At 43.4% G+C, this 27,211-nt stretch overlaps 2 protein-coding genes across 5 annotated transcripts in view; one reads left to right on the top strand and one right to left on the bottom strand.

Annotated features, from left to right (window-relative positions):
• The window catches only part of SUGCT (succinyl-CoA:glutarate-CoA transferase), a 643,092-nt gene extending 625,126 nt beyond the window's left edge, over positions 1-17,966 (bottom strand). For all 3 annotated transcript variants that reach the window (XM_036738675.1, XM_036738678.1, XM_036738676.1), the window contains exon 1: positions 17,557-17,966. In XM_036738675.1, coding sequence (XP_036594570.1) covers positions 17,557-17,665 — 109 coding nt within the window. In that variant the 5' untranslated portion in view covers positions 17,666-17,966. The remainder of the gene's footprint in view (positions 1-17,556) is intronic.
• Positions 17,967-18,217: 251 nt separating this feature from the next.
• LOC118831902 (M-phase specific PLK1 interacting protein) lies at positions 18,218-24,509 on the top strand. Of its 2 annotated transcripts, none has more exons than XM_036739378.1 (2): positions 18,218-18,576; positions 23,716-24,509. In XM_036739378.1, exons 1-2 carry the CDS (start codon positions 18,307-18,309, stop codon positions 23,917-23,919), a joined length of 474 nt encoding a protein of 157 aa, XP_036595273.1. In that variant the 5' UTR covers positions 18,218-18,306; the 3' UTR covers positions 23,920-24,509. The 2 variants fall into 2 exon arrangements, with proteins under 2 accessions (XP_036595273.1, XP_036595274.1); XM_036739379.1 differs by lacking the exon at positions 18,218-18,576 and adding an exon at positions 18,729-19,265.
• Positions 24,510-27,211: the final 2,702 nt, after the last annotated feature.

The following is a 27,211-nucleotide window of genomic DNA, read 5'->3' as shown; positions in this document are numbered from 1 at the left end:
CTCCCCTCAGCACAATGAAGGCTTGCATTTATGTATGTAGGTAGACAGATGAGACTGGTTAATAATATGTAAACATTTTGATCATGATTTATTTATGGACGTAACCCACAGATGCTGGTCTTGTCTACCTCCTTAGGCTGAAAGTTCTTTACATTTAATTTCCTTGTTATCTCCCCAAAGCTCTGTGAACATCAACACACACACACACACACACACACACGCACGCACGCACACACACACGCACGCACGCACGCACGCACGCACGCATGCAAGATAATAACTACAGTTTGTTGAGAAGTCATCTGGCTCCTAATAGATGCAAAAGGCGAGCTCATCTGAGTTTCTGGCACCTTCTCTGCCTAGAGCAATGAAAGGCTGAGTTACCTGTGCAGGCTCACACAGCCAGCTTATGTCAGAGTTGGGATTTGAACCCAGGTTCTCCTGGCTCCAAGGGCAGCTCTCTAGAGATCCACATTGCCCTCTCCAAGTACTTCATAATCTCTTATATTGGTCATCTCTTAGAATATTAAAGTATTCATTATCCCTTCTGTAATAGAACACGGGAAATGCAAGAGAAGTTAAACCCATTGCCCAAGAACACACAGCATGTTCAAGCTAAGAAGTGAAGAAAGAGCCAGCGTGACCTGGCAATGCATGATGTGAGAGAAGGATCCATGTGCTGGTGATGCTGTGGGTGGAATGGATCTAGCTATGCTGGAAAACTGAGACAAATGACCCACCTAATGACTACTATTGGGCATTCACCTGCTAGAAGTCAAAACCTAGAAAGCCAGGATGCAGGGACACCAACATTTATAGCAGCATTTTGTATATAGTAGCAAGACACCAGATTCTTAGCAGGGAAAATTTGAGGAAGGTGTCCCGCCAGTCAAGGGAGCTCCTTCCGGCAAACTTTTAGGAAGGCATGGACAAGAGTCACATAGAACGGACAGGCAGGGATGGGTTGTAACCTGCACCATTGTAAAGGACACCCAGATCAATGAGGTCACACTTCCCCTGGAGTATCTGAACATTACAAAGGATGACCTCATCATGTGAGACATGGGAAGAAGAGATAGTGGGGGAAGATATCTGAATGAGATGAGAAGGGGAGCAGAGGGAGCTCATAGCAAATGGCCTCAAGTTTTTTAGCAAAATAGGAGGAAAGGTTCTCAGCTAGAAGTGGGGGGCAGGGGGTGGGGCAGTGGGACAGAGGGAAAAAGAAGCCATGAGAAATTTGAGAAGGGATGCAAATGGTTGTTTTTTTTAAAGTTATGGTTGGTAATGCTATGACTTTTTTTTTGAAGGACAACTGAATTTTTTAATATTTATTTTATTTTTCTTAATTACATGGAAAAATATTTTTAACATTTATTTTAAAAATTTTTGACTTCCAAATTCTCCCCCTCCCCTCCCTCCTCATTGAGAAGGCAAGTGATTTGGGGGGCAGAGCCAAGATGGTGGCAGGAAAGCAGGGACTTGCTTAAGCTCCCCACCAAATCCCTCCAAACAAAATGGCTCTGAACAAATTCTAGAGCTGCAGAACCCACAAAATAGCAGAGGGAAACAGATCTCCAGCCAAGGAGAGCCTGGATGGTCGCTGAGAAGGGTCTATAGCATGGTGCTGAGAGCGGAGGGCAGCCCAGTGGGTCACGCTGGGACAGACCAGACCCAGAATCAGCCAGCCGGAACAGGCCTTGGGGCCATGAAACAGTGAGCTGTGGCAGTTACCAGATTTCTCAACCCACAAACGCCAAAGAGCAGGTTGGGGGGAAACTGCAAGATCTAGTTCAGAGGGGTCCAGCCTCCAGCTCTGGGGGTGGATGAGGTCATGCAGCTCCTGAGGCTGCCTCCAGAGCGCCAGTGTCAGCGGCTTCCCAGTCCCTGGCTCACACAGTGGGAGGAGTCCAGCAGCAGATCAAAGTGGGAATGCAAGGAGCACTTTGTGGGCACAAATACAGATTCTCTTGCTCTGCCCTGCTTGGATCGGAATTGCCTTCCTAGTTGGTGGTTCTTGGGGGAGGAGGAGTGCTGCTGTGACAGAGCCTGGGGTGATGGTGGAGTAGAATTAGCTCTGAAAACAACAATACTTGGAGCCTAAAGCTTGGGACAAAGTACTCTCTACTCTACAAGCAGTCATATCCTGACAAAAAGTTCAAGGGTCAAGTAGTCGGCTGGGAACATGAACAGGCAGTGAAAACGAACTCAGACTCAAACTCAGACTCAAACCCAAACTCTAGATTCCTTTTTTGGTGACAAAGAAGATCAAATCATACAGCCAGAAGAAGTCAACAACATCAAAGAGCCTACATCAAAAGCCCCCAAGAAAGATATGAATTGCGCTTAGGCCATGGAAGAGCTCAAAAAGGATTTGGAAAAGCAAGTAAGAGAAGTAGAGGAAAAAATGGGAAGAGATATGAGAGTGATGTAAGAAAACCATGAAAAACAAGTCAATGACTTGCTAAAGGAGACCCAAAAACTACTGGAGAAAATACCACCTTAAAGAATAGACTAACCCAAATGGCAAAACAGCTCCAAAAAGCCAATGAGAAGAAGAATGCCTTGAAAGGCAGAATTACCCAAATGGAAAAGGAGGTCCAAAAGACCACTGAAGAAAATATCACCTTAAAAATTAGATTAGAGCAAGTGGAAGCTAGTGACTTGATGAGAAATCAAGATATTATAAAACAGAAGAAAAATGAAAAGAAAAAGAGAAGGCAATTTGACATAGATTATACATGTGAAGTCATGCAAATTACATTTCCACATTAGCTATGTTGCAAAAAAAACACTTCCCCCCCTAAAAACTAAGAAAAATAAAGTGGTTTTTTAAAATTTATTTATTTAATTTATTTAATATATTTAGTTTTCAGCATTGATTTTCACAAGAGTTTGAATTACGAACTTTCTCCCCATTTCTACCTTCCCGCCCACTCCAAGATGGCATATATTCTGGTTGCCCTGTTCCCCAGTCAGACCTCCCTTCTGTCACCCCACTCCCCTCCCATCCTCTTTTCCCTTCCTTTCTTGTAGGGCAAGATAAATTTTATGCCCCATTGCCTGTGTATCTTATTTCCTAGTTGCATGCAAAAACTTTTTTTTATTTTTGAACATCTGTTTTTAAAACTTTGAGTTCCAAATTCTCTCCCCTCTCCCCTCCCCACACACCCTTCCTAAGAAGACAATCAATTCAACATAAGTCACATGCGTATCGTCATGTAAAAGCCTTCCACAATACTCATGTTGTGAAAGACTAACTATATTTTGCTCCTTCCTAACCTATCCCCCTTTATTCAATTTTCTCCCTTGACCCTGTCCCTTTTTGAAGGTGTTTGTTTTTGATTACCTCGTCCCCCTATCTGCCCTCCATTCTATCATCCCCCCTTTTTTATCTTCTTCCTCCTCCTTCTTTCCGGTGGGGTAAGATACCCAATTGAGTGTGTATGTTATTCCCTCCTCAGGTCAATTCCGATGACAGCAAGATTCACTCATTCCCTCTCACCTGCCTCCTCTTCCCTTCCTACAGAACTGTTTTTTCTTGCCACGTTTGTGTGAGATAATTTACCCCATTCTATCTCTCTCTTTCTCCTTCTCTCAATATATTCCTCTCTCATCCCTTAATTTGATTTTATTTTTTTAGATATCATCCCTTCATATTCAACTCACCCTGTGCCCTCTGTCTATATATATGTATATATATGTGTGTATGTGTATGTATATGTATATGTATGTATATGTATGTATGTATGGATGGATGGATAGATGTATATTCCCTTCAGCTACCTTAATACTGAGGTCTCATGAATTATACACATCACCTTTCCATGAAGCAATGTAAACAAAACAGTTCAACTTTAGTAAGTCCCTTATGATTACTCTTTCTTGTTTACCTTTTCAGGCTTCTCTTGATTCTTGTGTTTAAAGTCAAATTTTCTATTCAGCTCTGGTCTTTTCACTTAGAAAGCCTGAAAGTCCTCTATTTTATTGAAAATCCACATTTTGCCTTGAAGCATGATACTCAGTTTTGCTGGGTAGGTGATTCTTGGTTTTAATCCTAGCTCCATTGACCTCTGGAATATCATATTCCAAGTCCTTCGATCCCTTAATGTAGAAGCTGCTAGATCTTGTAGTATGCTGATTGTGTTTCCATAATACTCAAATTGTTTCTTTCTGGCTGCCTGCAGTATTTTCTCCTTGATCTGGGAGCTCTGGAATTTAATGACAATATTCCTAGTTTTCTTTTTGGGATCTTTTTCAGGAGGTGATCTGTGGATTCTTTCAATTTCTATTTTGCCCTTCTGGTTCTAGAATATCAGGGCAGGTCTCCTTGATAATTTCTCGAAAGATGATATCTAGGCTCTTTTTTTGATTATGGCTTTCAGGTAGTCCAATAATTTTTAAATTATCTCTCCTGGATCTATTTTCCAGGTCAGTGGTTTTTCCAGTGAGATATTTCACATTGTCTTCCACTTTTTCCTTCCTTTGGTTCTGTTTTATAATATCTTGATTTCTCATAAAGTCACTAGCTTCCACTTGCTCCAGTCTAATTTTTAAGGTAGTATTTTCTTGAGTGGTCTTTTGGACCTCCTTTTCCATTTGGCTAATTCTGCCTTTCAAGGCATTCTTCTCCTCATTGGCTTTTTGGAGCTCTTTTGCCATTTGAGTTAGTCGATTTTTTAAGGTGTTATTTTCTTCAGTATTTTTTTGGGTCTCCTTTAGCAAATCATTGACTTGCTTTTCATGGTTTTCTCGCATCCTTCTCATTTCTCTTCCCAATTTTTCCTCTACTTCTCTAACGTGCTTTTCCAAATCCTTTTTGAGCTCTTCCATGGCCTGAGACCAGTTCATGTTTTTCTTAGGGCCTTTTGATGGAGGCTCTTTGATGTTGTTGACTTCTTCTGGCTATATATTTCGGTATTCTTTGTCACCAAAGAAAGATTCCAAAGTCTGAGACTGAATCTGAGTCCTTTTTCGCTGCCTGGCTATGTTCCCAGCCATCTTACTTGACTCTTGAGTTTTTCGTCGGGGTATGACTGCTTGTAAAGAGTACTTTGTTCCAAGCTTGAAGGGATGCGCTGTTGTTTTCAGAGCTATTTCTATATAGCCAGCTTTGTCACACCAGCACTCCTCCTCCCCTAAGAACCACCAACCTGGACCTGACTCAGATCTTAAGCAAGCTCTGCACTCCCACTCTGATCTGCCACTTAATTCCTCCCATCAGGTGGGCCTGGGGCTGGAAGCAACTGCAGATGTAGTTCTGTAGCCACACCACCACCGCAGTGGTGGCCGAACTGCGAACTCCTTTCACTCTGCCCCCCACAGCTTTTCCCACTAACCTTCTCTGTTGTCTTTGGTGTTTGTGGGTTGAGAAGTCTGGTAACTGCCATAGTTAACTGATTTGGGGCACTAGGGCCTGTTCCCCCCGGCTCCTGGTCTGGTTGGTCCTGCCGTGGGCTCCACTCCCCTCCGCTGCCAGCTCCACGTGTGACAGACCTCACCCAGCTACCATCCAGTCTGTCCTGGGCTGGAGCCCTGCTTCCCTCTGCTATTTTGTGGGTTCTGCAGTTCTAGAATTTGTTCAGAGCCATTTTTATATGTTTTTGGAGGGTCCTGGCGGGGAACTCACGCAAGTCCCTGCTTTCCAGCCGCCATCTTGGCTCCACCCCAATAAAATGATTTTTTAAAAGTATGTTTGAATCTGCATTCAGATTCCACCATTTCCTTCTCTGGAGGTGGATAGCATTTTTCATCATAAGTTCTTTGGGATTGTTATGGATCATGGTATTAATCAAAATACCTAAGTCATTCACAGTTGATCATCATACAACATTGCTGTTACTGTGTAAAACGTTCTCCTGGTTCTGCTTACTTTACTTTGCAGTTCATAGAAATCAAGATTGTTTTGATGATTACACTTTGTAATATACTGTGTGATCTGGTACTGCTAAGCCACCTTCCTTCACATTTTTTTTCATGGATTCCTTTGATGTTCTTGACCTTTTGTTCTTCCAAAAGAATCTCATTATTATTTTTTTCTAGCTCTACAAAATAGTGTTTGGTAGTTTGATTGGTATGGCACTGAATAAGTAAATGGATTTAGGGTAGAATTATCATTTTTATTATATTGGCTCAGTCTACCCATGAATGGCAGCTATTGTGCAGTGGATAGAGAAATGGGCCTGAAGTCAGGAAGATTTAACTTATTCAGACACTGACAAGCTAAGTGACCTTGGGAAGTTGCTTAACCCTGTTTGCCTCAGTTTCCTCATCTGAAAAATGAGCTGGAGAAGGAAATGACAAACTGTTCCAGAATTTCTGCCAAGACATCCCATCAGACACAACTGAAAACAATTAAACAACAAACCCATGTGCAATTAATATTTCTCCAATGGTTCAGACTTGATTTTATTTGTGCGAAGTCTTTTGTGATTGTGTTCACATAGTCCCTGGGTTTGCCTTGGCAGGTAAACTCCCAAGTATTTTATATTGTCTGCAATTAGTTTAAATAGAATTTCTCTATCACTTCCTGCTGGACTTTGTTTGTAATATGTAGAAATGCTAATGATTTATGTGGGTTTATTTTACATCCTGCAACTCTGCCGAAGTTGTTAATTATTTCAACTTTTTTCAGTGCATTCTGTAAGTATACCATCATATTGTTTGCAAAGAGGAATAATTTTCTTTCCTCATTGCCTATTCTAATTCCTTCAATTACCTTTTCTTGTCTTATGACCATTATTAACATTTCCAGTACAATATTAAATAAAAGTGGTGACAATGGGCATCCTTGCCTCACCCCTTATCTTACTGGGAACGTTTCCAGTTTAACCCCATTACAGATGCTTGCTGATGATAGATACTACTTATTATTTTAAGGAACGCTCCACTGATTCCTATGCATTCTGGTGTTTTTAAGAAGATGAGAGTTGTTATTTTGTCAAAAGCTTCTTCTGCATCTATTGAGATAATCTGTGATTTTTGCTGGTTTTGTTATTAATATGGTTAATTATGCTGATAGTTTTCCTAGTACTGAACCCAGCCCTGCATTCTGGGTATAAATCCTACCTGGTCATCACAAATGACCATTTTGATATATTGCTGTAATCTCCTTGCTAGTATTTTATTTAAAATGTTTCCATCGATATTCATTAAGGAAATTGGTCTATAGTTTTCTCTCTGTGTTTTTGTTCTTCCTGGTTTAGGTATCAGTACCAAATTTGTGTTGTAAAAGGAATTTGGCAAGACTCATTCTTTATTTTCCAAATAGTTTACATAGTATTCGAATTAATTGTTCTTTAAATGTTTAGTAAAATTCACTTGTGAATTTCATTTGGTCCTGGGGATTTTTTCTTAGGGAGCTCATTTTTGGCTTATTCAATTTTTTTTCTTAGGGTGACTTAAACATTCCATCTCCTCTTCCATTAATCTAGGCAATTTATATTTTTTGTAAATATTCATGCATTTCACTGAGAATGTCAGATTAATTGGCAAGTAATTAGGCAAAATAGCTCCTAATAATTGCTTTAATGTCAATTAAATTGGTGGTGAAATCATCCTTTTCATTTTTGATACTGGTAACTTGGCTTTCCACTTTTTTAAAATCAAATTAACCAATGATTTATCTATTTTATTGTTGTTGGCTTTTTTTTCCCTAAAGTCAGCTCCTTGATTTATTAGTTCAATGGTTCAGGTGAGTTCTTGCCTCCACTCTACCACCTTCAATACTACAACTTCTTAAGAAAAATCTATTGCAATGAAAAAGATCTCCTGAAATGTACATTTGGCTTTGGAAGATTATATGACAGATGAAATTGGCAAGCAAGCAAGTTGACTTTAGAGATGTGGGCAGATGAGATTTGGGTGAACTTCAGGAATAGTTGGAGGAGAATGAATTAAGTTAAAAGAGGATTCAGTTTGAAGAAGAAGGGAATTGGGAAGGACCTAAGGAGGAACATAAAGAGTAAAGGAGAATACAATTGGCAAGGCTGGCATATGTGTGTTTATTGAATGGTCTCATTGTCCTTGTTAACATGGAGCATTTGGAGGCAGTCCTTGAGCCCTTTCACCATAGAGCATAGTCTTTTGGCAGTGGCAGAAAACATTGAATAATCACTTCCAAGTCACTGCCCTTATTATGTTGCCCTTCATTATTTTTGGAAGTAGGACCTTCATTCCTGGTCTTTTAAATTGCTTGGGGTAGCTAAACTTGACCTCCCTAAACCTCAGCTCTTTGACAGCCACTTTAGCATTTTTTTTTAGGATTTACCTAGAAAATGATTCATTAGTGCTTGAGATAATTCTTTCTATATTTTTAATACAGTTTATCATATTTTGTCATGAATTTCCCCTAAGCTGAACATAATATATTAGCAAAATCAATAAAACTGTCTTCCTATATCAGCAGAATCAATAAAATTGTCTTTCCAAACAGAACAATTATTGTCCAAAGCAAGCATATGCTGTGAAACATTTGTTAGACTAAGAAATCCCCAAACACTCCCATCAATACATCATATTTTGAATTAGGTTTCAAAAAGGTCATCAGTCTTCATGAAGTAGAGAAAACCCTGCCGATTTTCACTTCTGGGCTTCGCGTTAGCAGTAACCTGTCAAATGTGGCCTTTAGAAAGAGATTATGACCTACTGGGAAACAGGCAGTTCAACCAGTGCCTTTGTGGAGGAAGTCACCTGATGGACATATCTGAAAGCTGTTAAAAATCTTCACTCACTTTTTAAATGTAGAATTGTTTACATTTATATTTAGCTTTTTTATTAATTTATTTTTAGTTTTAGTTTACAACATTCAGTTCCTCAAGTTTTTGAGTTTCAAGTTTTCTCTCCCCCCCTCCTCTCCCCTCCCCACCCAAGATGGCAATTTGGGTTCTACATATACTTTCACACTGAACATATTTTCACAATAGTCAAGTTGCAAAGAAGAACTATAACCAATGGAATGAACCTCTTTAGCATTTCTTAACTACTTGGTAGTGACACCTAACCCTGCTCTCTAGCTTCTTCCCTTGTCTTATCTATCTGTTTGACTTATTTTTTCTTGCCTTGCCAACTAGAGAGACTAGAGAGATGAGTAAACAAAAGATGATAATTACAAGTACAAAAAATTATGGTAGAACTAGATATGACCCAAAATTCAGATTAGAAGGTGTAGGGTTAATGGAATATAAGATCTTCCTCATCCAGTAATAGGCCTATGTGACCACATGTTCCCTTTTTTACTTGGAACTGAGGCCATGTTCCTAGGTCTAAAGGTACACAGGTATTTCAACTATGGATGTCTTGCTGCTTTGAGCTCTGGCCCAGTTCACAGCTGTGATAGGATACATCCTGAGTCACAGGACTCCCCCTCCTGGGGGAGGAACTTGCAACTTGCCTAAGGTGAAGCTTGCTTAAGGAGGAGGCTTACTTGCAGGAAGGCTTTCACACCTTTTGGTACTAAGCTAATTAGGCACTGAGTCACCAGAGCTGTTATACCTTTTGGCTCTGAGCCTATTAGCCTAAAGCATGTATATATACATGGTGAGATTTTGCTTTGGGGCTCACTCACGGGAAGAATGTTCACCCGAGGTCTTTGTGATTTGGCCAGAGGAGACTTTGCATAGGAGTTGTTAAGAAACCCCCCAGGGCTTTGTGAACTCAAGATGTTGGCCCTGGTCTGGTGACTATCTATTACTTTGTTTGGACAGTTAGAGCCCTATTAGATCTCTGTGCTAATTTCTTTCTGCTTGTATTTTCTCCACGTTCAGGGTGCTGACCTTTCCCCTAAACTAGTGAATGACCTTTACTTTTCTGCTTGTATTTTCTCCACATTCAAAATGCTGACCTTTCCCCTGAATTAGCAAATGACCTTTACCTTCTTTACTTACCTATCTTTAATTAAAATAAGATTGCTGACCCTTTTGAAGTTGTCTTTCCTTTAGAGAAGTAGATAAAAGAACCTGTGCTAGCAGGCCATCCTGGGTGTGCTAGGGTGCTTGCTAATACAGAAAGGGAGAGTAACAACTAGAACTAGTGACTCAAAAGATAAAATGGATTTTCCACAAAGACTACATGAATATTTTCAGAAGAAATCAAGAGAGAAAAAAATGAAATAAAATGAAATGGAAGAAAACATTGGAAGGAGAACAAATACGTTAGAAGAGAAAGTGGTAAACCTAACAGACTCTATAACCAAGGCTGGATTAAACAGAAATGAATCCCTCTCTGAGACAGCAAGAATTATTGGAACAAAATCAAAACACTGAACTATAGAAGAAAACATAAGATATCTAATAGTAAAAAGAACTGCCCTTGAAAAAGTTTTGAGAGATAATTTAAGAATCAATGAACTCCCTGAAAATAATGATTTAAAAAGCAAAAAACAAAAACCATGATACTCTATTTTAAGCAAATCCTAAATGAAAACTGTCTAATTCTATTAGAACCAAAGAGCAAAGTGAAGACAAAGATTCCACAGATCACTTCCTGAAAGAAACCCCAAGAGAAAGCCTAAGCAATGTCACAATGAAATCTGTAGCTTCCACGCCAAATATCCAGAAAGGAGTTCAATGAATCACAATTAGGATCACACAAGATCTGGCAGCTTTTGCTACAAATGAGAGATTTTGTAATGCAAAGGTCCAAAGAGCAAAAAATATAGGCTTATATTCAAGAATAATCTACCCTGAAAAGCTTAATATAATCCTAGATGGGGGAAAAAGGACTTTTAATGGTAAAGATTTTCAAGCATTTCTGATGAAAAAAAAAAAAAACCAGAGTTGAGGGGCAACTTAGAAACACAAAATCCAAGAGAATAGAGAAACCCAGAAGAGTAAATTTATTTGAGTAACAGGAAGTGGCCATATGATGATTGTGGAACATTTTATACCATTTTGTATCATTTTTGTAATTTCAATAAGACCCAGAGCCTGAATTAATGACCCACTTGAAGAGTCAGGACCTGGACTTCTTTGTTCTCTAAAGCTTGCTCAGAGAATATATTTTCTCTGTCAACAAGGCCAGATCTGGCTGACCTAAGAGCATTCTCTCCCGTTAACCATTAAGGGATGAGACCCTAATCCCAAGAGACTACCTCACTTAATATTCTACAGGTATATACTTTAACTGACCTTTGTCAACACTCTTGTATTTACAAACCTATTCCATTAAGAGTCTTGTGGTTAAACATACATGGGGATCATAAAATTGAGTAACATGCTGAATTGTGATGGTTCTAAAAAATATAAAAACCTGTTCATTCCTCTGTACGAGCCAGTCAGATTCTGTCTGGCTCAATCCATGATCATGTCTGTCCTCTATGCTTAAAGGGAATGAATAAATGTATAAGTAATATAAATTTTCTATCACCTAGCTTGTGTGTTTCCTTCAACCAACTTTCAGGTTTAACAGGATGCAGTGCCAACATTTGAATAGGGAGAGAAGTTTCCCTTCAGAAATTTGTCTTCAAAGAGTATTGAGGAAGTTCAATTATTTTTTTAAACAATAACAACAAAAAGGAATTGGGCGATAAATTGATTCTGTTGAGAGTGTGGTGAGAGTGTGGGAAAAGCCAGAAGTTAAAAAAGAATACACTAGTAAAAAGGAGGTGGAACTTGCTATTTTTCATAATTGGTTTACATGATCAGAAGAGTAAACAAACGTGGAGGAAGGAGCAGGCATTAGATGAACCTCATTCTTACCTGAAACAAAGGGCTGCACATGTGTGTGCGCGCACACACACACACACCACACAATTAGTTTGGTGTAGAAATACATCAAAGAAATAAGTAGGGATAAAGGAGATTAAGAGAGAGAATAAAAACAGAGAGAGAATAGTCCCAAGCAAACCAAACTTTCTGATCCTTAAAAATGAAGCAGGGCATTAAAAGGAAAAGGAAAAAAAAGACCTAGACTTGAGGTGAGAAGGGGTCTATCAAAAAGGGAATGACTGAATATAAAGGGAATGCAAATGTCATGGAATATTGTGCCATAAGAAAAGACAAAAGAGATGTTGTCAAAGAATTGTGGGGAACATTAACTGATGCAGAAGGAAGTGAGCAGAACCAGAACAATTTATATGAGGACAATATCATTGTAAAGAAAAAACACTTTGAAAGACTTAAGAACTGTGATCAACACGATGACCAACCATGCCACCAGAGGCCCTTCAATGAAGTCTGTTAACGCCCTGCTAACTCATACTGAGCTGATGGACTCAAGGTGCAGGAACAGACACTTTTGCACATGGCCACTGTGGGTTCTGTTTTGTTTGACTTGTTTATCTGTCATGATTTCCTTTTCTCTCAGTTTTCAATTGGGATGGAAGGGTTGCGGAGGAACAGGGAGGAAGAGGGGAAAAGAGAAAGAGTGAGGTGGGGAGAGAGAGGAGGGAGAGAGAGGGACGAGAAGTAGGAGAGAGGGAGATTGAAACTTTTTTTAAATGCACAGAAAAGAACAGAAGAATGTTCAGAAGGAAGCAAAGACATATAGGACAATTTTGAAAGTAGCAGGTACACTTTATTATATACTTTTTTAAGGCAAGCAGTATGAAGTTAAGATTTCCATTTCATATGCAATCTTTTTATGTTCTGATGTGTATGTGGAAATGATGGCTTGAGGGGTGTTTAGTTTAAAATTTGAAAAATTAAAAAAAAGAATACAGCTCCCTCCCTGATTTGAAGAGGTAGGAGATGATGAGGATGGAAGCCTGGATATACTGGCAGACTTGGACAACGTGTCGGTTAATTTTGCTGAGACGATACTTTTCCCTCCTGTTAATTCTTCATTATAGGGGTTCACTCTGCACGGACGGGGAGGGATATGTTGGGAAATGAATCTGATATAAAAACAAAAGATAACAACAAAAAATTGTTTTTCAGTTTGGCAAAAAGGCATGCTGTAGTAATCATAATGAGACTTCAGTTATTCAGACCTCTGCAGCTGGGCAACTCAATGGATAGGGGGCTTAGGCCTGGAGTCAGAAAGGCCTGAGTTCAAATCCTGCCTCAGATATTGACTAGCTGTGTGACCCTGGTCAAGTCACTTTACCTTTGTTTACCTCTGGTTTCTCATCTATAGAAAGGGGATGATAGTAGCACTTATACCCCAAGGTTGTCATGAGGATCAAATGAAGCACTTACTTAAGCACAATACCTGGCACTTAGTACCTGCTTTATTTAGCTACCTATGATTGTCCTCCACTATAGTGGGTGCATTTTGCTTTCCTGGGGCTGCTCATTTCAGCCTGCTTTCAGGCCTTGTAGGTCTCCCTCTAGGCTCCTAAGAGAGCTCTGGGAAGGTATGTGCCAACCAAACCACAGGCCCTGGTGGCCACGATCCAGGGCAGCAACCCTAGTGCATTTGGGCCCTAGCATGCAGTGGATGCTACAGCCCCGACCTCCTCAGAAGCCACAGTTAATGAAAACCAAGTAAAGGAAACAAAGCCCTAGGCACTGACTGATAAAGGGCTCATCATCAGAAAGGAATCTGCTTTTAACAACAGAAATAACCTTAAGGAAAAGGTGCTGCTGCATTCAAAGGACAATGAGATCTTTACCTGGGACCTGCAGCTGAAACTTCCCACATATGTCTTCTCCTGCTATTAGAACGTGAAGTCTTTGAGAGCAGGGATGAGCTTGCTTTTCTACTTGTGTTCTCCACGCTCATTGGCACAATGCTTTGCACATAGTAAGTCCTTAATAAATGTTTCTCATTCATTCATCTACCTCTTACAGCACAGTAACATTCCAGTTCATTCATGTTCCATAATTTGCTTATCCAGTCCCTGGTCTACTGTGTTTTCAGTTCTTTGCCACCACACAAAGTTCTGTGAAAGTCCATTGGTGGGGGGAGGGGGTGGGCGGAAAAGGGCAGAGACTCTGTCTTTGACCTCCTTGGCCAGCCAAGGTGACTCCAACATTGCCCAACAGCAGCGATGTCAAGTTCCCCGGGATGAATTTCTGAGGTCACAGAGGGAAATAATGAGGGTTTTAGTGGACTGCATATTAAACATGGGCCAGTCAGGTGATGTAGAAGCCAGGAATCCACTGAGCCTGGGGGTACATGAAGAGAGATGTGGCTTCCAGGTGAGCACCCTGTGCACTGTGCCCAGCTCAGACTCCGTCTACAGCAGGGGGCTCAGTTCTGGGAGCCACAGGTTAGAAAGAATAATGAGAATAGGAGACCACATGTAGGAGGACAAGCAGGAAGGTAAAGGCCCATGGCATCTGAGTACCAACTGTGGACTGTATAGTCTGAAGGAGACACAGAGCCACACTGGCTGTCTGCGAGTATTCAAAGCGCCATGGTGTGGCAGAGGGCTCCATCCTGGAAGGGAATATGAATGGTGACTTTTAAAGGTACACTCTCTCCATCTCCTGACACAGGAGGCAAAAATGTAGCCTGGGAATTTCTAGGGACGTTGGGTGAGTAAAAGAAAGCCACAGCTTAAGGAGTCAACCACAAACAGCAAGGAGTGCTAGTCCTCCAGCACGTATCACCCCCACTTTGCAACAGATGTTACAAAAGCAGGACAGTCCGGCAAAGCATATGCTAGTCTCTCCAGGGCTTTTGCTACATGGTTCTGTCTGCAGACTTAACTAGGCTTGCAAGGGACAGCTGATGTTCCTGGACCTCAGCATCCCCTGCGGCACTGCTTAGAGATGTGTGGTGGCCAAGATACTAGTTTAAAAGAAACATAATGTGGTACTCCCCCCCCCCCTGCTTTTTTCTCCTACATTACAGTAAGTAACTATCCCAGCACAATGGGCTGAAGACAAGTTTGGCCTTCACCAACTATTGTAAGAGTTTGCCTCATAAACCGGGATGGGGGGGGTGAAGAACATAAATTAAGGTAATTCAAAAAAGATATTCTTTAAAAGGCACAAACAACAGTTTAAATAGCAGTTTCTGCTTCCAGTTTTGCTTTTATTTAGTAGGTAACTAGTAGGTTACTAGTTTAGTAGATAACTAGTTTGACCAGTGGATAAACCTTAGCTCTGTTACTAGTTTTACATAGCACTCTTCTTGTCTTCCAACAAAGGCCTAGAACAATGAACACCTTCACTGAACACCTTCGTGGGATCTGAGTAAATCCAATCCAACACAACAAACATGTACTAAATACCGACTTCTGAATGGTCTGACCTTCTGGGATTATGAAGATTTAAGACAAATACTCAGCGGCTGCTAGAAATGAGCTTCCGGTCCAACAGAACTTCCATTTCTGACCCTTGATAACAACTAAGTGCTAGGACCTGGAGCCAGGGAGACCTTGATTCAAACTGCTTAACTTCTTACAGGCTTCAGTCTGTTTCCTCATCTGTAAAATGCGGACACTAATAGCTACCATCTATATGGCACCTTAAGGTTCGCAAAGTGCTTTATAGATCTGATCTCACTTGACCCTCAGAACAACAGTGTAAGGGAGATTCTATTAATATCCTCATGTTACACATGAGGAAACTGAGGCAGACAGATGTTAAGTGACTTGTCTGAGGTCACACAGATTTGTACTCAGGTTTCCCCAACTCCTGGGCCCAGGGCTCTATCCAGTGTACCGCCTACCTACAGCCACATGCACACAGGTAGTAAGTATTAGAGGCTAGAATTGATTTAATAGCAAGATTAAGAGACTTGTCCAAGGTCACAAGGGCAGTGACAGGCAGAGCTGGGTGTACTCCAAGTACACCAAGCACCTTTTGTGCATCCAAGAGTAATGTTGGAGAATGTGATTTGACTTGAGGACTTGTGATTGATCAGCATTCAAGACTTATGGTAGAAAGAAGGCGAGAAAAGTTCTATGTAAAACTAGCAATCCAGTGCTCAGCAAGAGAGAGTTCAGGGAGGCTCTTGGAGAGAAAGCTTTGCACTAGAGAGGACGAGCCAGGGGGCAAAGGGCAAAGTTCAACATTCATAAGTAAGCTACGATTTCACCCAGTTCCCAGTCTATTATTTATAGGGTAGATGGGAGAAACATAAGGGGGAAGCTTGGGGTGGGGAGGGTCCCAGACCTGGGATTTCATTGATCAGGGGAACTCTTTGTAAGGACATTCCCTCTATCAAGGAAGAACAGCAGCATGTGGCACTGAAAGATTAAGTGATTGCTGAGGGTCATACAACCAGTAGGTGTGAGAGAGGAGAAGTACTGGGGGAATAGAAGGGAAGGAAAGGGAACCAGCATTTACATACTGTCTCATCTGCCAGGCACTGTGCTAAAAAGCCTTTGGTTTTTTGGTTTGTTTTGTTTTTTTCACAAGTGTGGTGTTTTAAAAAGTTTGAGAGACAGTTTCTGGGTAACTTTATCATTTTTTAGTAAGGCCAGCACATTTGTTCATAAAAGGGCTGTCATTTGGCTCTCTCTCTTAGACCAAAAAACCCCTAAGGGCTCACAGTTTACATGCCCTTGGAAAAGTAGGCATTCAATAAACTCTGATGGTTAAGAATTAATGGGAAAATGAATACTACAATGAGAAGGTGGGCTATAGTACAATGAGGTCTTGGAGAAGTGACCTGGGTCACCCAAGTCTGGGTCCACAATTGATCAATCTCCATATCACCTATCTGACAAAAGGGAGGATCCACATTTTCCCAGGTCGGAGCAAACACAAGCAGCAAGAACGCAGCCATTAGCCCAAACTGGGAATTCCTTTTACTGTCTGACTAGATCTTGTCCTGGGTACGTCCTTAAGGGAGATTTCCCACACTGGTTGATTTCTGGATGAGGGAGTAGAAAAGGGGAAAAACTTCGGTCCTAATATAATAATTAGTTAATAAATAAAGGAGAGAAATAATCGTTTCTCACAGAAATATTATCTCATTTGAGCCTCACAACAATCATGGGAGGAAAGTGCTGTTATTAGCCTCATTTTACAGCCAGGGTAACTGAAGCAAAGGGTTAAGTGACTTGTCCAGGGTCACACAGCTGCCTAAGGCCAGACTATGCCCGGCCTGGAGTTCTATCCACTGCAGCATCAGCTGCCTCGGCTTCTTTTCTGTGAGTAACCTTCACTTAAGCCAAGTATTCCTGCCCCTAAGGCCAGCCTTCTACCCACCAGGTGTCTTGGAAATGGGAATAAAGTAGGAAAATCTAGTGGTGACATCAAATTTAGAGCTCAAAAGGGTCTTGGAAGGCACTTAGAACAACCCCCTCATTTCACAGAGGTAGAAGCTGAGCCCCGGGGTGTGCAGGATCCCGGGTCAGCTCCTCCGCTTCTCCAGTGTGTCCCTCCACACATCTTGGACTGTAGACTACCAGGGACAAGGCGGTGCGGGGGCAGAGGGGTGCCATGGCCCAGTGATACCCCTTGGGCACAACCCACTTCCCTCGATGGCTGGCCCTGAGCCCCAGGACTGTGGCTCATAAGGCTCTCCCAGGGACGTCGGGGGCAGCGGGGAGGAGAGGGGGCTCGGTTAGAATGGCTGCGGGTGGGTGCCGGCAGAAACTTCCATCACGGGCGCCGGTGAAGCACCTGCTGCCGCAACCTGGAGGGCGCGTGCACTGCTCCTCCCCAGGCTGCCGACAGCTTCTTCCGGCCCCGGTGGGGTCTGGCAGGGACTGACTACCTGGACTTGGGCAGCTGCTCCGGAACCGCCTCGGACCTGTGCTGGGGCTGCTCCTCCAAACGCAGCTCCTCCGCCAGCAGCGCAGATACACAGCCCCGACGGCCAGCATCCTGGGCTACGCGATCCGACGGGATTGGGGGTGGGGGAGGGAGGCGGCTGGTGGGGCCCCCGAGTCCTGGCGGAATCCGCCACCCTCCCGGGCCGGGCAAGAGGGCGAGCACAGGGGAGCAAAGCGGAGCCCGTGCAGGTGCTGGGCCGTGGGGTGGGGCGAAGAGCTGGGGAACCCGTGCAGGCGCTGCGGGGGGAGGGGAGGGCTCCAGGCCAGACCACTAGGGCCGAGGAGTTCTGACAGGTGCACTCAGAAGATCCAGAACGGGCTTTAGAACCGTGGAACTCGCACGCACTACCCGGCCAAGAGGCGGACTCTGCATCCTCAGCCAGCCGGTGCAAGCACCGTAGCCCCGCCCCACCCCGGCTCGCCCCGCCCCTCCCCTCCCCCTCCCCTTTGCTCGCTAGTTCTGCGGGCGCCGGCGGGACCCGGAACGTTGTGCGCCCGGAACCTTCCTGTAGCAGCGTCGGCGGCGGAGTCGGCGGAAAGCGCGGGGAGGCCTCAGGGCGCAGGCGCGGCGCGCGCAGTCTCGCTCTCGTTCTCGCTCTCGGGCGGCCTCTCCTGGGGCTCAGCGGTTTCGGTACCGGCACCCGCACCCCAGCTCCTGATCCCGCGCCTCGGTCCCCGCAACCCCCGCGCTCATGCATCGGCCCAGCTTCCGCCCGCCCACGCCGCCCTTCGCGGGGCCCGGCCCCGGCTCCTGGGGCGGCGGAGGGGGCGGCTTCCGGACCCCCCCGGGCTGCCCGCGGCCGCCCTCCCCGCGGGACGGCTACGGGAGCCCGCATCAGACGCCGCCTTTCGCGCCCCGCACCCGGCCCCGCGCGCCCGCTTCCGGTTCCCCGGCCTCGGGCCCTGGCTACTCGGGCCCTCCGCCCGGCTTCTCCCCGGGCCCGCCGCCCAGGCCGCTCCAGGTACGTGAGGGGGCCGCTCGGAGCCGCGGGCTCTTCTTCGGGGCGGGAGGGGAGTGGGACCCCCTGCTGGGCCCGAACGCCCACCCCCGGGGTGCACTGACGGCGGCCTGGCGGTGCCAAGAGCTCCCGAGGTCTCCCCCGGTTGTCGGCCGCGTCCCGGGGCCCTTAAAGGACGTGGCCCCCGTTTAAAACGGGGAGGGAGCTAGTGCTGCCCGCCCGCCTGAGCTGGGGGTGTGTGGAGGAGGGGGTCCCTGCAACGGCGAGAGTGCGTGGATACCTAGGGGGTCGAGGAAAAGGGCCCCCGACCTCGCCCCAAGAGGGCCCCCCTCTACTGGGCTGCTCCCCGATGAGGGGGGCGGGACCGGGTCGGCGTCCCGAAGGTGTAGACGGAGCTGGTGTAGACCGGCGCTCCCCGGCCCCTTCTGGGGGTGCGGGCCCCCGCCCCTCATTTGAAGTTTTTTTTCCTGAGAAATACAATGTTTCCAGCGGATGATCACGAAGCTGGTCCGTGCCCCGCCCGTCCCCAGGCCCAGCTGCACCGCCAGCTGTGCGTGCTCGGGGGGCCAGCCACTCCGGGCTGCGGTTTTGCCCGAGCAGGCCGCGAACGGGCCGCCTCGTTACGCGTTTCGGGCAGGGTGCTGGCTTCTGCCCCTGCGCGGAGCGGGAACAACTTGGGAAATAGCCCGCAGGTAAGTGACGCGTTCTGGGTCCGAGGGCTTCCCTAGGGTCTAGACCAGGAAAGGTCACGTTCTCAGAACTGCCCTGGAGAAGAAAAAGCCAAACTCACACTCTGTTTCTTTGCGGAGTAGGTCTAGGTCCGACTGTCCCACACACTCATTAGAGCTTCAGCTTGGACTTCGGAAACGAAAAGTTTCCCCACCTTTTTATGTTTTTTCCCCCAATTTCATGTATTTCCGAACACAGATCAGTTTTTTGCACATAGAGCAGAAGATGGATGAACTGAAGAAACAGAAGTCTGAGGGAGACCTTGTGCACAGACCTTGGTGCTGCTCTGAGTTTGCCCAAGAGTATATAGAGCAAGCTGGGGACGGGAGGGGGCGGTGGGATGGTCCGGCGGTCCGTTCGGGTCCTGTATGTCCTCAACAAGCGACAAAGCCTCCATGCTTGACGGGTCGTTGGAGCCTGCTGGATCCAAGAGAATTTCAGGCTCATGAATTCACTAAAAATGAAGTTCTTTCTAGTTCTTAATTTACTCTTCTGGGTTTGTTTATTTCCTGCAGTAAAATTGATTGTCAGAAACAGTTCATCATTCCCCCTTCCCTGCCATGTGGTATGGGGAGGACTTGACAAAATAATACAGAGCTGTGGTGGGAAACAGGCCTTTCTTATGTTTAGATAAGCCACAGATGACAGTTTCATCCAACTACTGAGCACTTTGAGACCTTCAGTTGTGGTTTCTTGAAGCACTTATTTAAAAAAAAATTAACTCTCAAAGGACTTGATCACATCGACTTTTGTGAAACAGTTTTGTTTTTATCACTTATCTTCTTGCTTTTTTTTAAAGAAATCAGTTTTTGCTTAAAACACAGATACTTAGCTGTTAGTGTTTTAGAACTACTTTTACTTTTCTGTACATCTTTTGAAGAGTCTATAACTAAAGTTAGCAAGAGACAGGTTTAAGTCATGGGAGAAATTAGCCACCGGTACATTGTGCTTTGTTTTGGTGACTTCACTCGACTTGCATTATCAGTTGGTACAGCAAATACTTGACCTTACTGATCTCCTGTGGGACTTAATATTTTCACCTGAGTTGTTTCTGAAGAGTGTGTTGTAACCTGTTGCATTGTGTTTTATAAATTGGTGGAGATTTGACTAGAATTTGTATTCTTCCTCCACATGTCCATCTAGCTGGTAAGTACCCCTCAAACACTTGCTTTCTTACAAGTCTACATTTTTACTTTCTTAGAAGGGTAGTTAAGATAGCTTCTGTGGTTTTTCCTCATGCCCCAGTGGCCCAAGCAGGTGAAGCCTGAGTGTTTTGCACATGTACATTGAGGATGTTGCTCCGACACACTTTACAGAGTGGCAGTGGTGAGGAGGTTTGTGAACTCAGAGCCTTGGAGCGCTGTCGCAGATGGTTTCTCCACATACATGATTTTTAAGGCAGGCAGGGCTCTTCTAGGCCACTAGGATCTGTTTGGTAATACTATTGGCATTTGGAAATGGAATGGTTAATTTAACAGCACTTACAGTTCACTTTAGTATAAAGAAGAAAACACAATGCAAATGCTTCCATGTGCTCTAAGTTAGTCTCATCATTTGGGGGAACCTCCCCCAAAGGAATATAAGCATAGCCTATGCAACTTGGTGATAACAACCCCTCCGAATTTACTCTTTGGCCTTGTTTTACTTTAATGTTGAGTAAGCAGTTTTGCCAGGAAAAAAAATTGGCAGGAATTAATTTATAATTTACATAGATTTCAAGACGTGCTAATATATTAAAACATAGTTTAATCTTGCAAATTTAGGCAAATGTATTTTCTTTTCAGAAATTCAGGATTCTTTTTTAAGGTCATATATCTGGCTTTTAAAAAAAATCAGGCTCATTTTATTTTCGGTTCCAAATTCTCTCCCTCCCCCACCACTTGAGAAAGCTAGAAAAACAAGACCCATTACAAGTACATATAGTCAAGTAAAGCAAGTTACTGCCTTGGCTGTCTCCAAAAAAAATAAAGAAATGGGCTTCAGTCTGTACTCCTGAATCTATCACCTCTGTGTGGAGTGAGCAGCATGTTTTCCTCATGAGTACTTTGAAACTCTGGTTGGTCATTGCATTTATCAGAGTTTCGAAGTCTTTCAAAATGGCCTATGTTTACAATTCTGTATAAATTGTTCTCTTGTTTCCGCTTACCTCATTAGGCCTCAGTTCTTACCACATCTTCCCAGGTTTCTCTGAAGCCATTCCCTTCCTCATTTTTCATGATACAAGAGTATTCAGTCAGATTCATGTACCATCACTTGCTCAGCCTTTACCCAGTTGACAGGCACCCCCTCAGTTTCCAATTCTTTGCTATCACAAAGAGAGCTGCTATCAATATTTTTATACATACGAGTCCTTTTCCTCTTTCTCTGACCTCTTTGGGGTGTAGATCTAGTAGTAGTATCACTTAGTCGAAGGGTGTACACAGTTAAATAGCTTTGCGGACATTGTTCTAGACTGCTTTCCAGAGACCAGTCCACAACTCGGCCGAGAATGCATTAAGGTTTTCCCAGAGCATCTCCAGCATTTCCCCTTTTTGTCTGATGGATTTGAGGTGGCACATCAGAGTTGTTTTAATTTGCATTTGGGGCAGCAGTGGATGCAGTTAGAGGCCTAGAGTTAGGAAGACTTGGGTTCAAAACTGCCCTCAGACACTTACTAGCTGTGTAACCCTGGCAAGTCACTTCTTCAGTCTTCCCCACCTGTAAGATGGGCTTGGTCATAGCACCTCCCTCTCAGGGTTGTTGTGATGAACAGATGCGATGGTTGTAAAGTGCCTGGCACACAGTAAGTGCTATGTAATTGTTAGCTATTATCATTGTTTGTTATTATTTTATTAATAGAAGAGAATCATTTTAAAAATGACCAGTATACATTATTTCTGTATACATATATATGAATATAGGTGTACGTACCTTTTCAGAGTCCCAAAGTAGTAAAAGAGGGTGTGTGTGTGTGTGTGTGTGTGTGTGTGTGTGTGTGTGTGTAGAGAGAGCTTCTTCTGGAGGCCTTGTGGATACAGAATGTAAACTATCTCCAAATGAAGTTTTAAAGATCATGAATACTTACGTTGTTTCTGGGCCAGCTGTCCCTGGCTTAGAAGGCACCTGGGAGTTCCAGCAGCACCAGGGGCTGTTGCAGCCTGCTCCTGTCTGGCTGTTTATACTGTTCTGCTTAGTCGTAATTTACATACACTAAGCTAGGATTTACTATTTTTTCAAGGCACTTGCTGATTTTTAAGTGGTTATCATTTGAAACTTGGTCGTTTTGAGAAACTGTAACTAGAGGCCAAGGACTCATTTTGTTTGCCTTCTGATTTAGAAGGGCCTTGCTTATAGGTGCTTGATTGCAGTGAGTTGCATCGAACTGGTGATGTGTTAGAAAGGTGGATGATGGACCATACTGAGAAAGAGGGAGAAGTAGAAAACGTGGGGGGAGGGGTGGTGAGAAAGGACATTCATATTATTCCTTCATCTTCTTTCCTTCCTCCTTTAAGCCATAGAGACTTGACTTAATAGGTTAATCCAAGGAAACGGGATTGAGCTAAAGGAAGCTGTGTGCCCCTATCCAAACTAGACCTGGTATCTCGAGGCCAAACTTGATATCACCGTAGTACCTGGTATTTTCAGAATTATCTCTCCTGACATTTATGGAAATGCACTTCATTCTTGCTCTTGGCGCACTTGGATTTTTTGATCATGATAAAATGAAAAGAAGTGTACATTATCATCACTTGCTGCAGGCAGCAGTGCATACATCCCAGGGAGGATTCACTGGACTTGTCCAGTGTACTTTCCTTAGTCTGGCTTGCATGGAGGGGAGGGAAGGCAAGAGAGTAGAGTACCCTAGACAGATGTTAACTCCCTATTTCATAATTTCCATCAGAGTTTAAATTGAGTTTAACAACCAGTGTTTTACAGAAATATGTTTTGCTCTATGTGTTCATCTGAAGCAGAAGAATTCGTTTGTCTGAAAAATTTGGGGACCAGATTGTAGAGTCAAAGCAGGTTTGGCCAGGCCTGACTCAAGTTGTGGGTACCATGACTCTCTTGGTAGGATGATGCTAATGATAGCTTCATTTACAAGCACTAAGGTGAACATTTCAAATTGTGACCACAGGCAGAAGCTCCATTGGTTTGTTTCTTTAACAGTGAAATGGTGACCTTCACTCCCTTCTGTTGAAGTGGTACTTGAACAGGAAAATGTGGGGGACATTGCTATAGATCCTGACTCAGCCATTTTTCTTAGTGTCTTTGACCATAATATAGAGTGGCAAGATAACATTACATTGAGTAAGGTTTTAATTTCTGGAAAAGACTCTTGGGAAGAAGCTACATTTTCATTTTTCTCTTTAAAAATTATTTACATTTTAAGTCTCTTTGCTGAATATTTCCTTCTTTGATGATTTTTCTCCAAAGGGTTCACCCAGGACGTCTACACCATTTGGTTCAGCGCGTGGCAAAGAGAAAAGAGTATCTAATGATGTGGAAAACTATTTCAAACCTTCAATGCTTGAGGACCCCTGGGCAGGACTAGAACCCGTTTCTGTAACAGATGTAAACCAAAAATACAACAATGAGCAAACGGTGTTCACTGGCAAAAGGGGGAGATATTTTAGTTAAACGTTTCTAAAGTTCCAATGGAGCTCTGATCTGTCAGAAAAAGAACAAGACATCTTTATTTAAACAATAACAAAGTTGTACTCCACTGCCACCTGGATACAAATGCTGCCTCTGAAGATCACCAGCAATTGATTTAAAGAGATTTTGATATATTTCATGCCTCACGTGGGCCCTGTGCTCTACTTCTCTTGTGGACTAGTAAAGTACCCCTAATTTTTTTTAACATTTGTAGTAAGAGCTTTGTATGTCCTTATTTTGTAATGTTTTCTTCGTGAAGCTTTTCAGATGTTCTATCAACAGAATTTGGAGCTCATGAAATAGCCTATTTTGTAAATATCATGCTATTCGTCTTTTGTAATTTTAACAAAATGTTCTACTTACACCATTTCAGGAAAGAACTGTTGCAGTCTTTGGAAATGAAATTGTTAAACTAATAATGCACATTTGGGTGTGTATTTGTTCATTGGGTTTTTAGTTTCCTTCCAAACCCACACTTAAATAATGAGGCATCATTAGCAATCTCTACAGTCTGTTTGGCCACCCTGTATATAAGCACATACTGTTCAACAATAAATGACTGGAAAAATGTTTCCTTGTTACTGTTTTACTAGACTAAATCTCTTGAATTATGTTTACCTTGGAATTACAGTTCAATAAGATTGATTGTAATCTCATTTATTTTAAATCAGATGGTCAGTTTGCTTTGAAAATACCTTCCTCCCCACCCCGCAATGTGCTGCTGTATGAGGTAGAGCCAGGAGGTAATATTAATCTGTCCTTGGAATAAACACATTGTATTAGTGATGGGAGAGCAGTGTATTTGCAACTTTTGGAAGTTTTTGATTTCTCTTTAGTTTACAGGTATAGTTTTGTTTCAGCTGTGAAGGAAGTTGCAAAAAAGGTATTAGTCTCTCTTTAAATTGAAAATCTGTACATTTCTAGTGCTTCCTCCTGAATCATTACTGGCTAGTTGCAGACTATGGATGTGGTTTCTCTTTATGAGTCAAGTACTCTGTATTGGCACAGTGACTGAGGCCTAACAGGCTCACCCTTAATCAGTGCTTATTGATTATTTCATTAGATAGTGATGGGAATTAAGTTGTTTAATTTAGTGGGTTGTGGGGTTTTTTTAAAAGACTTCCAAAATTAAATACTAGTTCTATTATCTGGAAGCTCTTTGGCACTAATTTTCGTGCTTTACAAAGAACTGTGGGGCCAGTCATCTTCTGCATGAGATAATGCTAACCAGCCCTCTTAATCAGGTTGTAACGATGGACTGTAAATACTGAATTTCAAGCAGAGTGTCAAAAGAGCTTTCTGGAGACAAGATTAAGGACAAAACAGCACCAATTTATAATGTAACTGGGAAACACATTGGAACCAAAACAAAGGCAAATCCCTGGCAAAAAAATACTTTGCCAGCATCAAGCAAAAGTTTTAGATTGTATTTCCTGAAAGGCACAAGTAAGCCTCAGTTCTTTGTTATATTTTATGAAAAACCCAAGTTAATTGGCTCAATTTTGGGGAACTCCCTCCCTTTGCTTTGCACCCCAGACAATGCCCTTTTGTAGAGGGCCCACCTCAGAGTCCTTGTTAGACCTACAAAGATCAAAGCTGTCTTGTCTGGCCACCATTCTCCAGTAGGTGTGATCAGACTCTGAGAGCATAAGCTCTTGAGATGTTAAAGAAGCACGGAGTCCAGACTTGGAGTCAGGAAGATCTGGGTGTCACCTGGCTGTGTGACTAAAGGCGAGCCCCTTACCTCTGAGCCTCAGCTCCCTCCACTTTCAAGTAGAAATCCAAAATAACGATTGCGCTCAAGATAAAAAGAGAAGGTCAGGTAGAGCGCGTTCCTCCAGCTATTTGATATCTGGTAAAGATGCAGGGAAATGCACATATGCCTTCTTGGTGTGTTCTCTCTCACGAGGTTTCATGTCCATTTTAAGAAACAAGATTCCCCAAGACTACAGGTGGGTGTAAACAGCAAATACACGAGTGGTCAGGTTATTGGGGGACATGGCTTGTATACAACTTGAGAGCATCCTAAAGGCATGCTTTTGGCACCAGAAACAAATTCCAAGCCTTGCTGTCTCCCAAGTAGCAAAATAGCCATTTTCTTTCTTCTCTGGGCCAGATTGACACTGGAGGAGTTGGCCAACCATAGGAGTTATCCTGTTCCTCTTCCATCCTTGCACATCCTAAGGAGACTCTCAGGATATCCTTTTCCAAGAAATTTGAACCTTGCCCTTGGAGCTTGGGCTTTTCCTGGGCCTTGTAAGAGCACATCTGCAGGATTTGTCACCTGTTGATTAATCAAGTATTTTATTAGGCCCTTGCTGTGTGTCAAGCACTGGGAATTCCCCCCAAAGTGAGCAGATGTGGTGGTGGAGACCAAGGAGTGGGGATCATTTACCTTGCAGCTGAATGAAAGGCTTTTCTGAAAGGAGGGAAAAGACAAGTGAGTAAGATTGGCCACCAGAGAGCCAGTTTGGGAGTTGGAAGAGACTGGTTCCAGCCCCAAGTCTAACCATGCACACCAGAAGTGTGACCCTGGGCAAGATATTTTGAATTTCTCCACTCTAAGCAAAAACTATCTGGTGCCAAGCAGATGCAGATCTTCATCAGTGGAGTGTTTCTTCTTGGGAACTTACAATTAAATCACAGGTCTTACACACACACACACACACACACACACACACACACACCCAAGTATGAGGGGGTGGGTACTGTGTGGGAGGGAAAAGAGGACAGGAGGGAAAATTGTCCTCAAAGAACTGACATTCGACTGTAAACATGGGCAGCACATGATAATTTGAGAAGGAAAAAGAATACTGGGGATCAGAAAAGGCTCCCTACAAGTTGGCAGCCCAGAGTGAGCCTTAAAAGAAGCTAAGGCTTCTAAGAGGCAGGAAGGATAGCCCAGGTTCGGAGAACAGCCACCTCGAGGAACAGAATCTGGGAAATGGGATGTTGACTTTGGTCTGCAGCCCAAAGTGTGAAGGAAGATGAGGGAGGTAGGCTGGCTGGCAGCTAGGGGTGCCGGGGACAGTTGGCTGTACCTGGAGTCAGGAAGACCCGAATTCAGATTTGACCTTAGATACTGTCACAACCTGTTTACAGTGTCCTCAGCTCTAAACTAGGGGTGATAATAGCGCCTACCTCACAGGGTTGTTGTGAGGAACAAAAGAAATTCCACTTATCCTAGTGGCTGACACAGAGTAGATGTTAACTGCTGTGTCCCCCCTCTCCCACACCAAGAACTAGTGAGGTGCTGTAATGTTTGGAGAGGGAA

The sequence above is a fragment of the Trichosurus vulpecula genome, chromosome 9 (assembly GCF_011100635.1).
Source record: "Trichosurus vulpecula isolate mTriVul1 chromosome 9, mTriVul1.pri, whole genome shotgun sequence".
Lineage (NCBI taxonomy): Eukaryota > Metazoa > Chordata > Mammalia > Diprotodontia > Phalangeridae > Trichosurus > Trichosurus vulpecula.
Note: the sequence above shows the minus strand (reverse complement) of the source record. Positions and strands in the feature narration are given on the sequence as shown.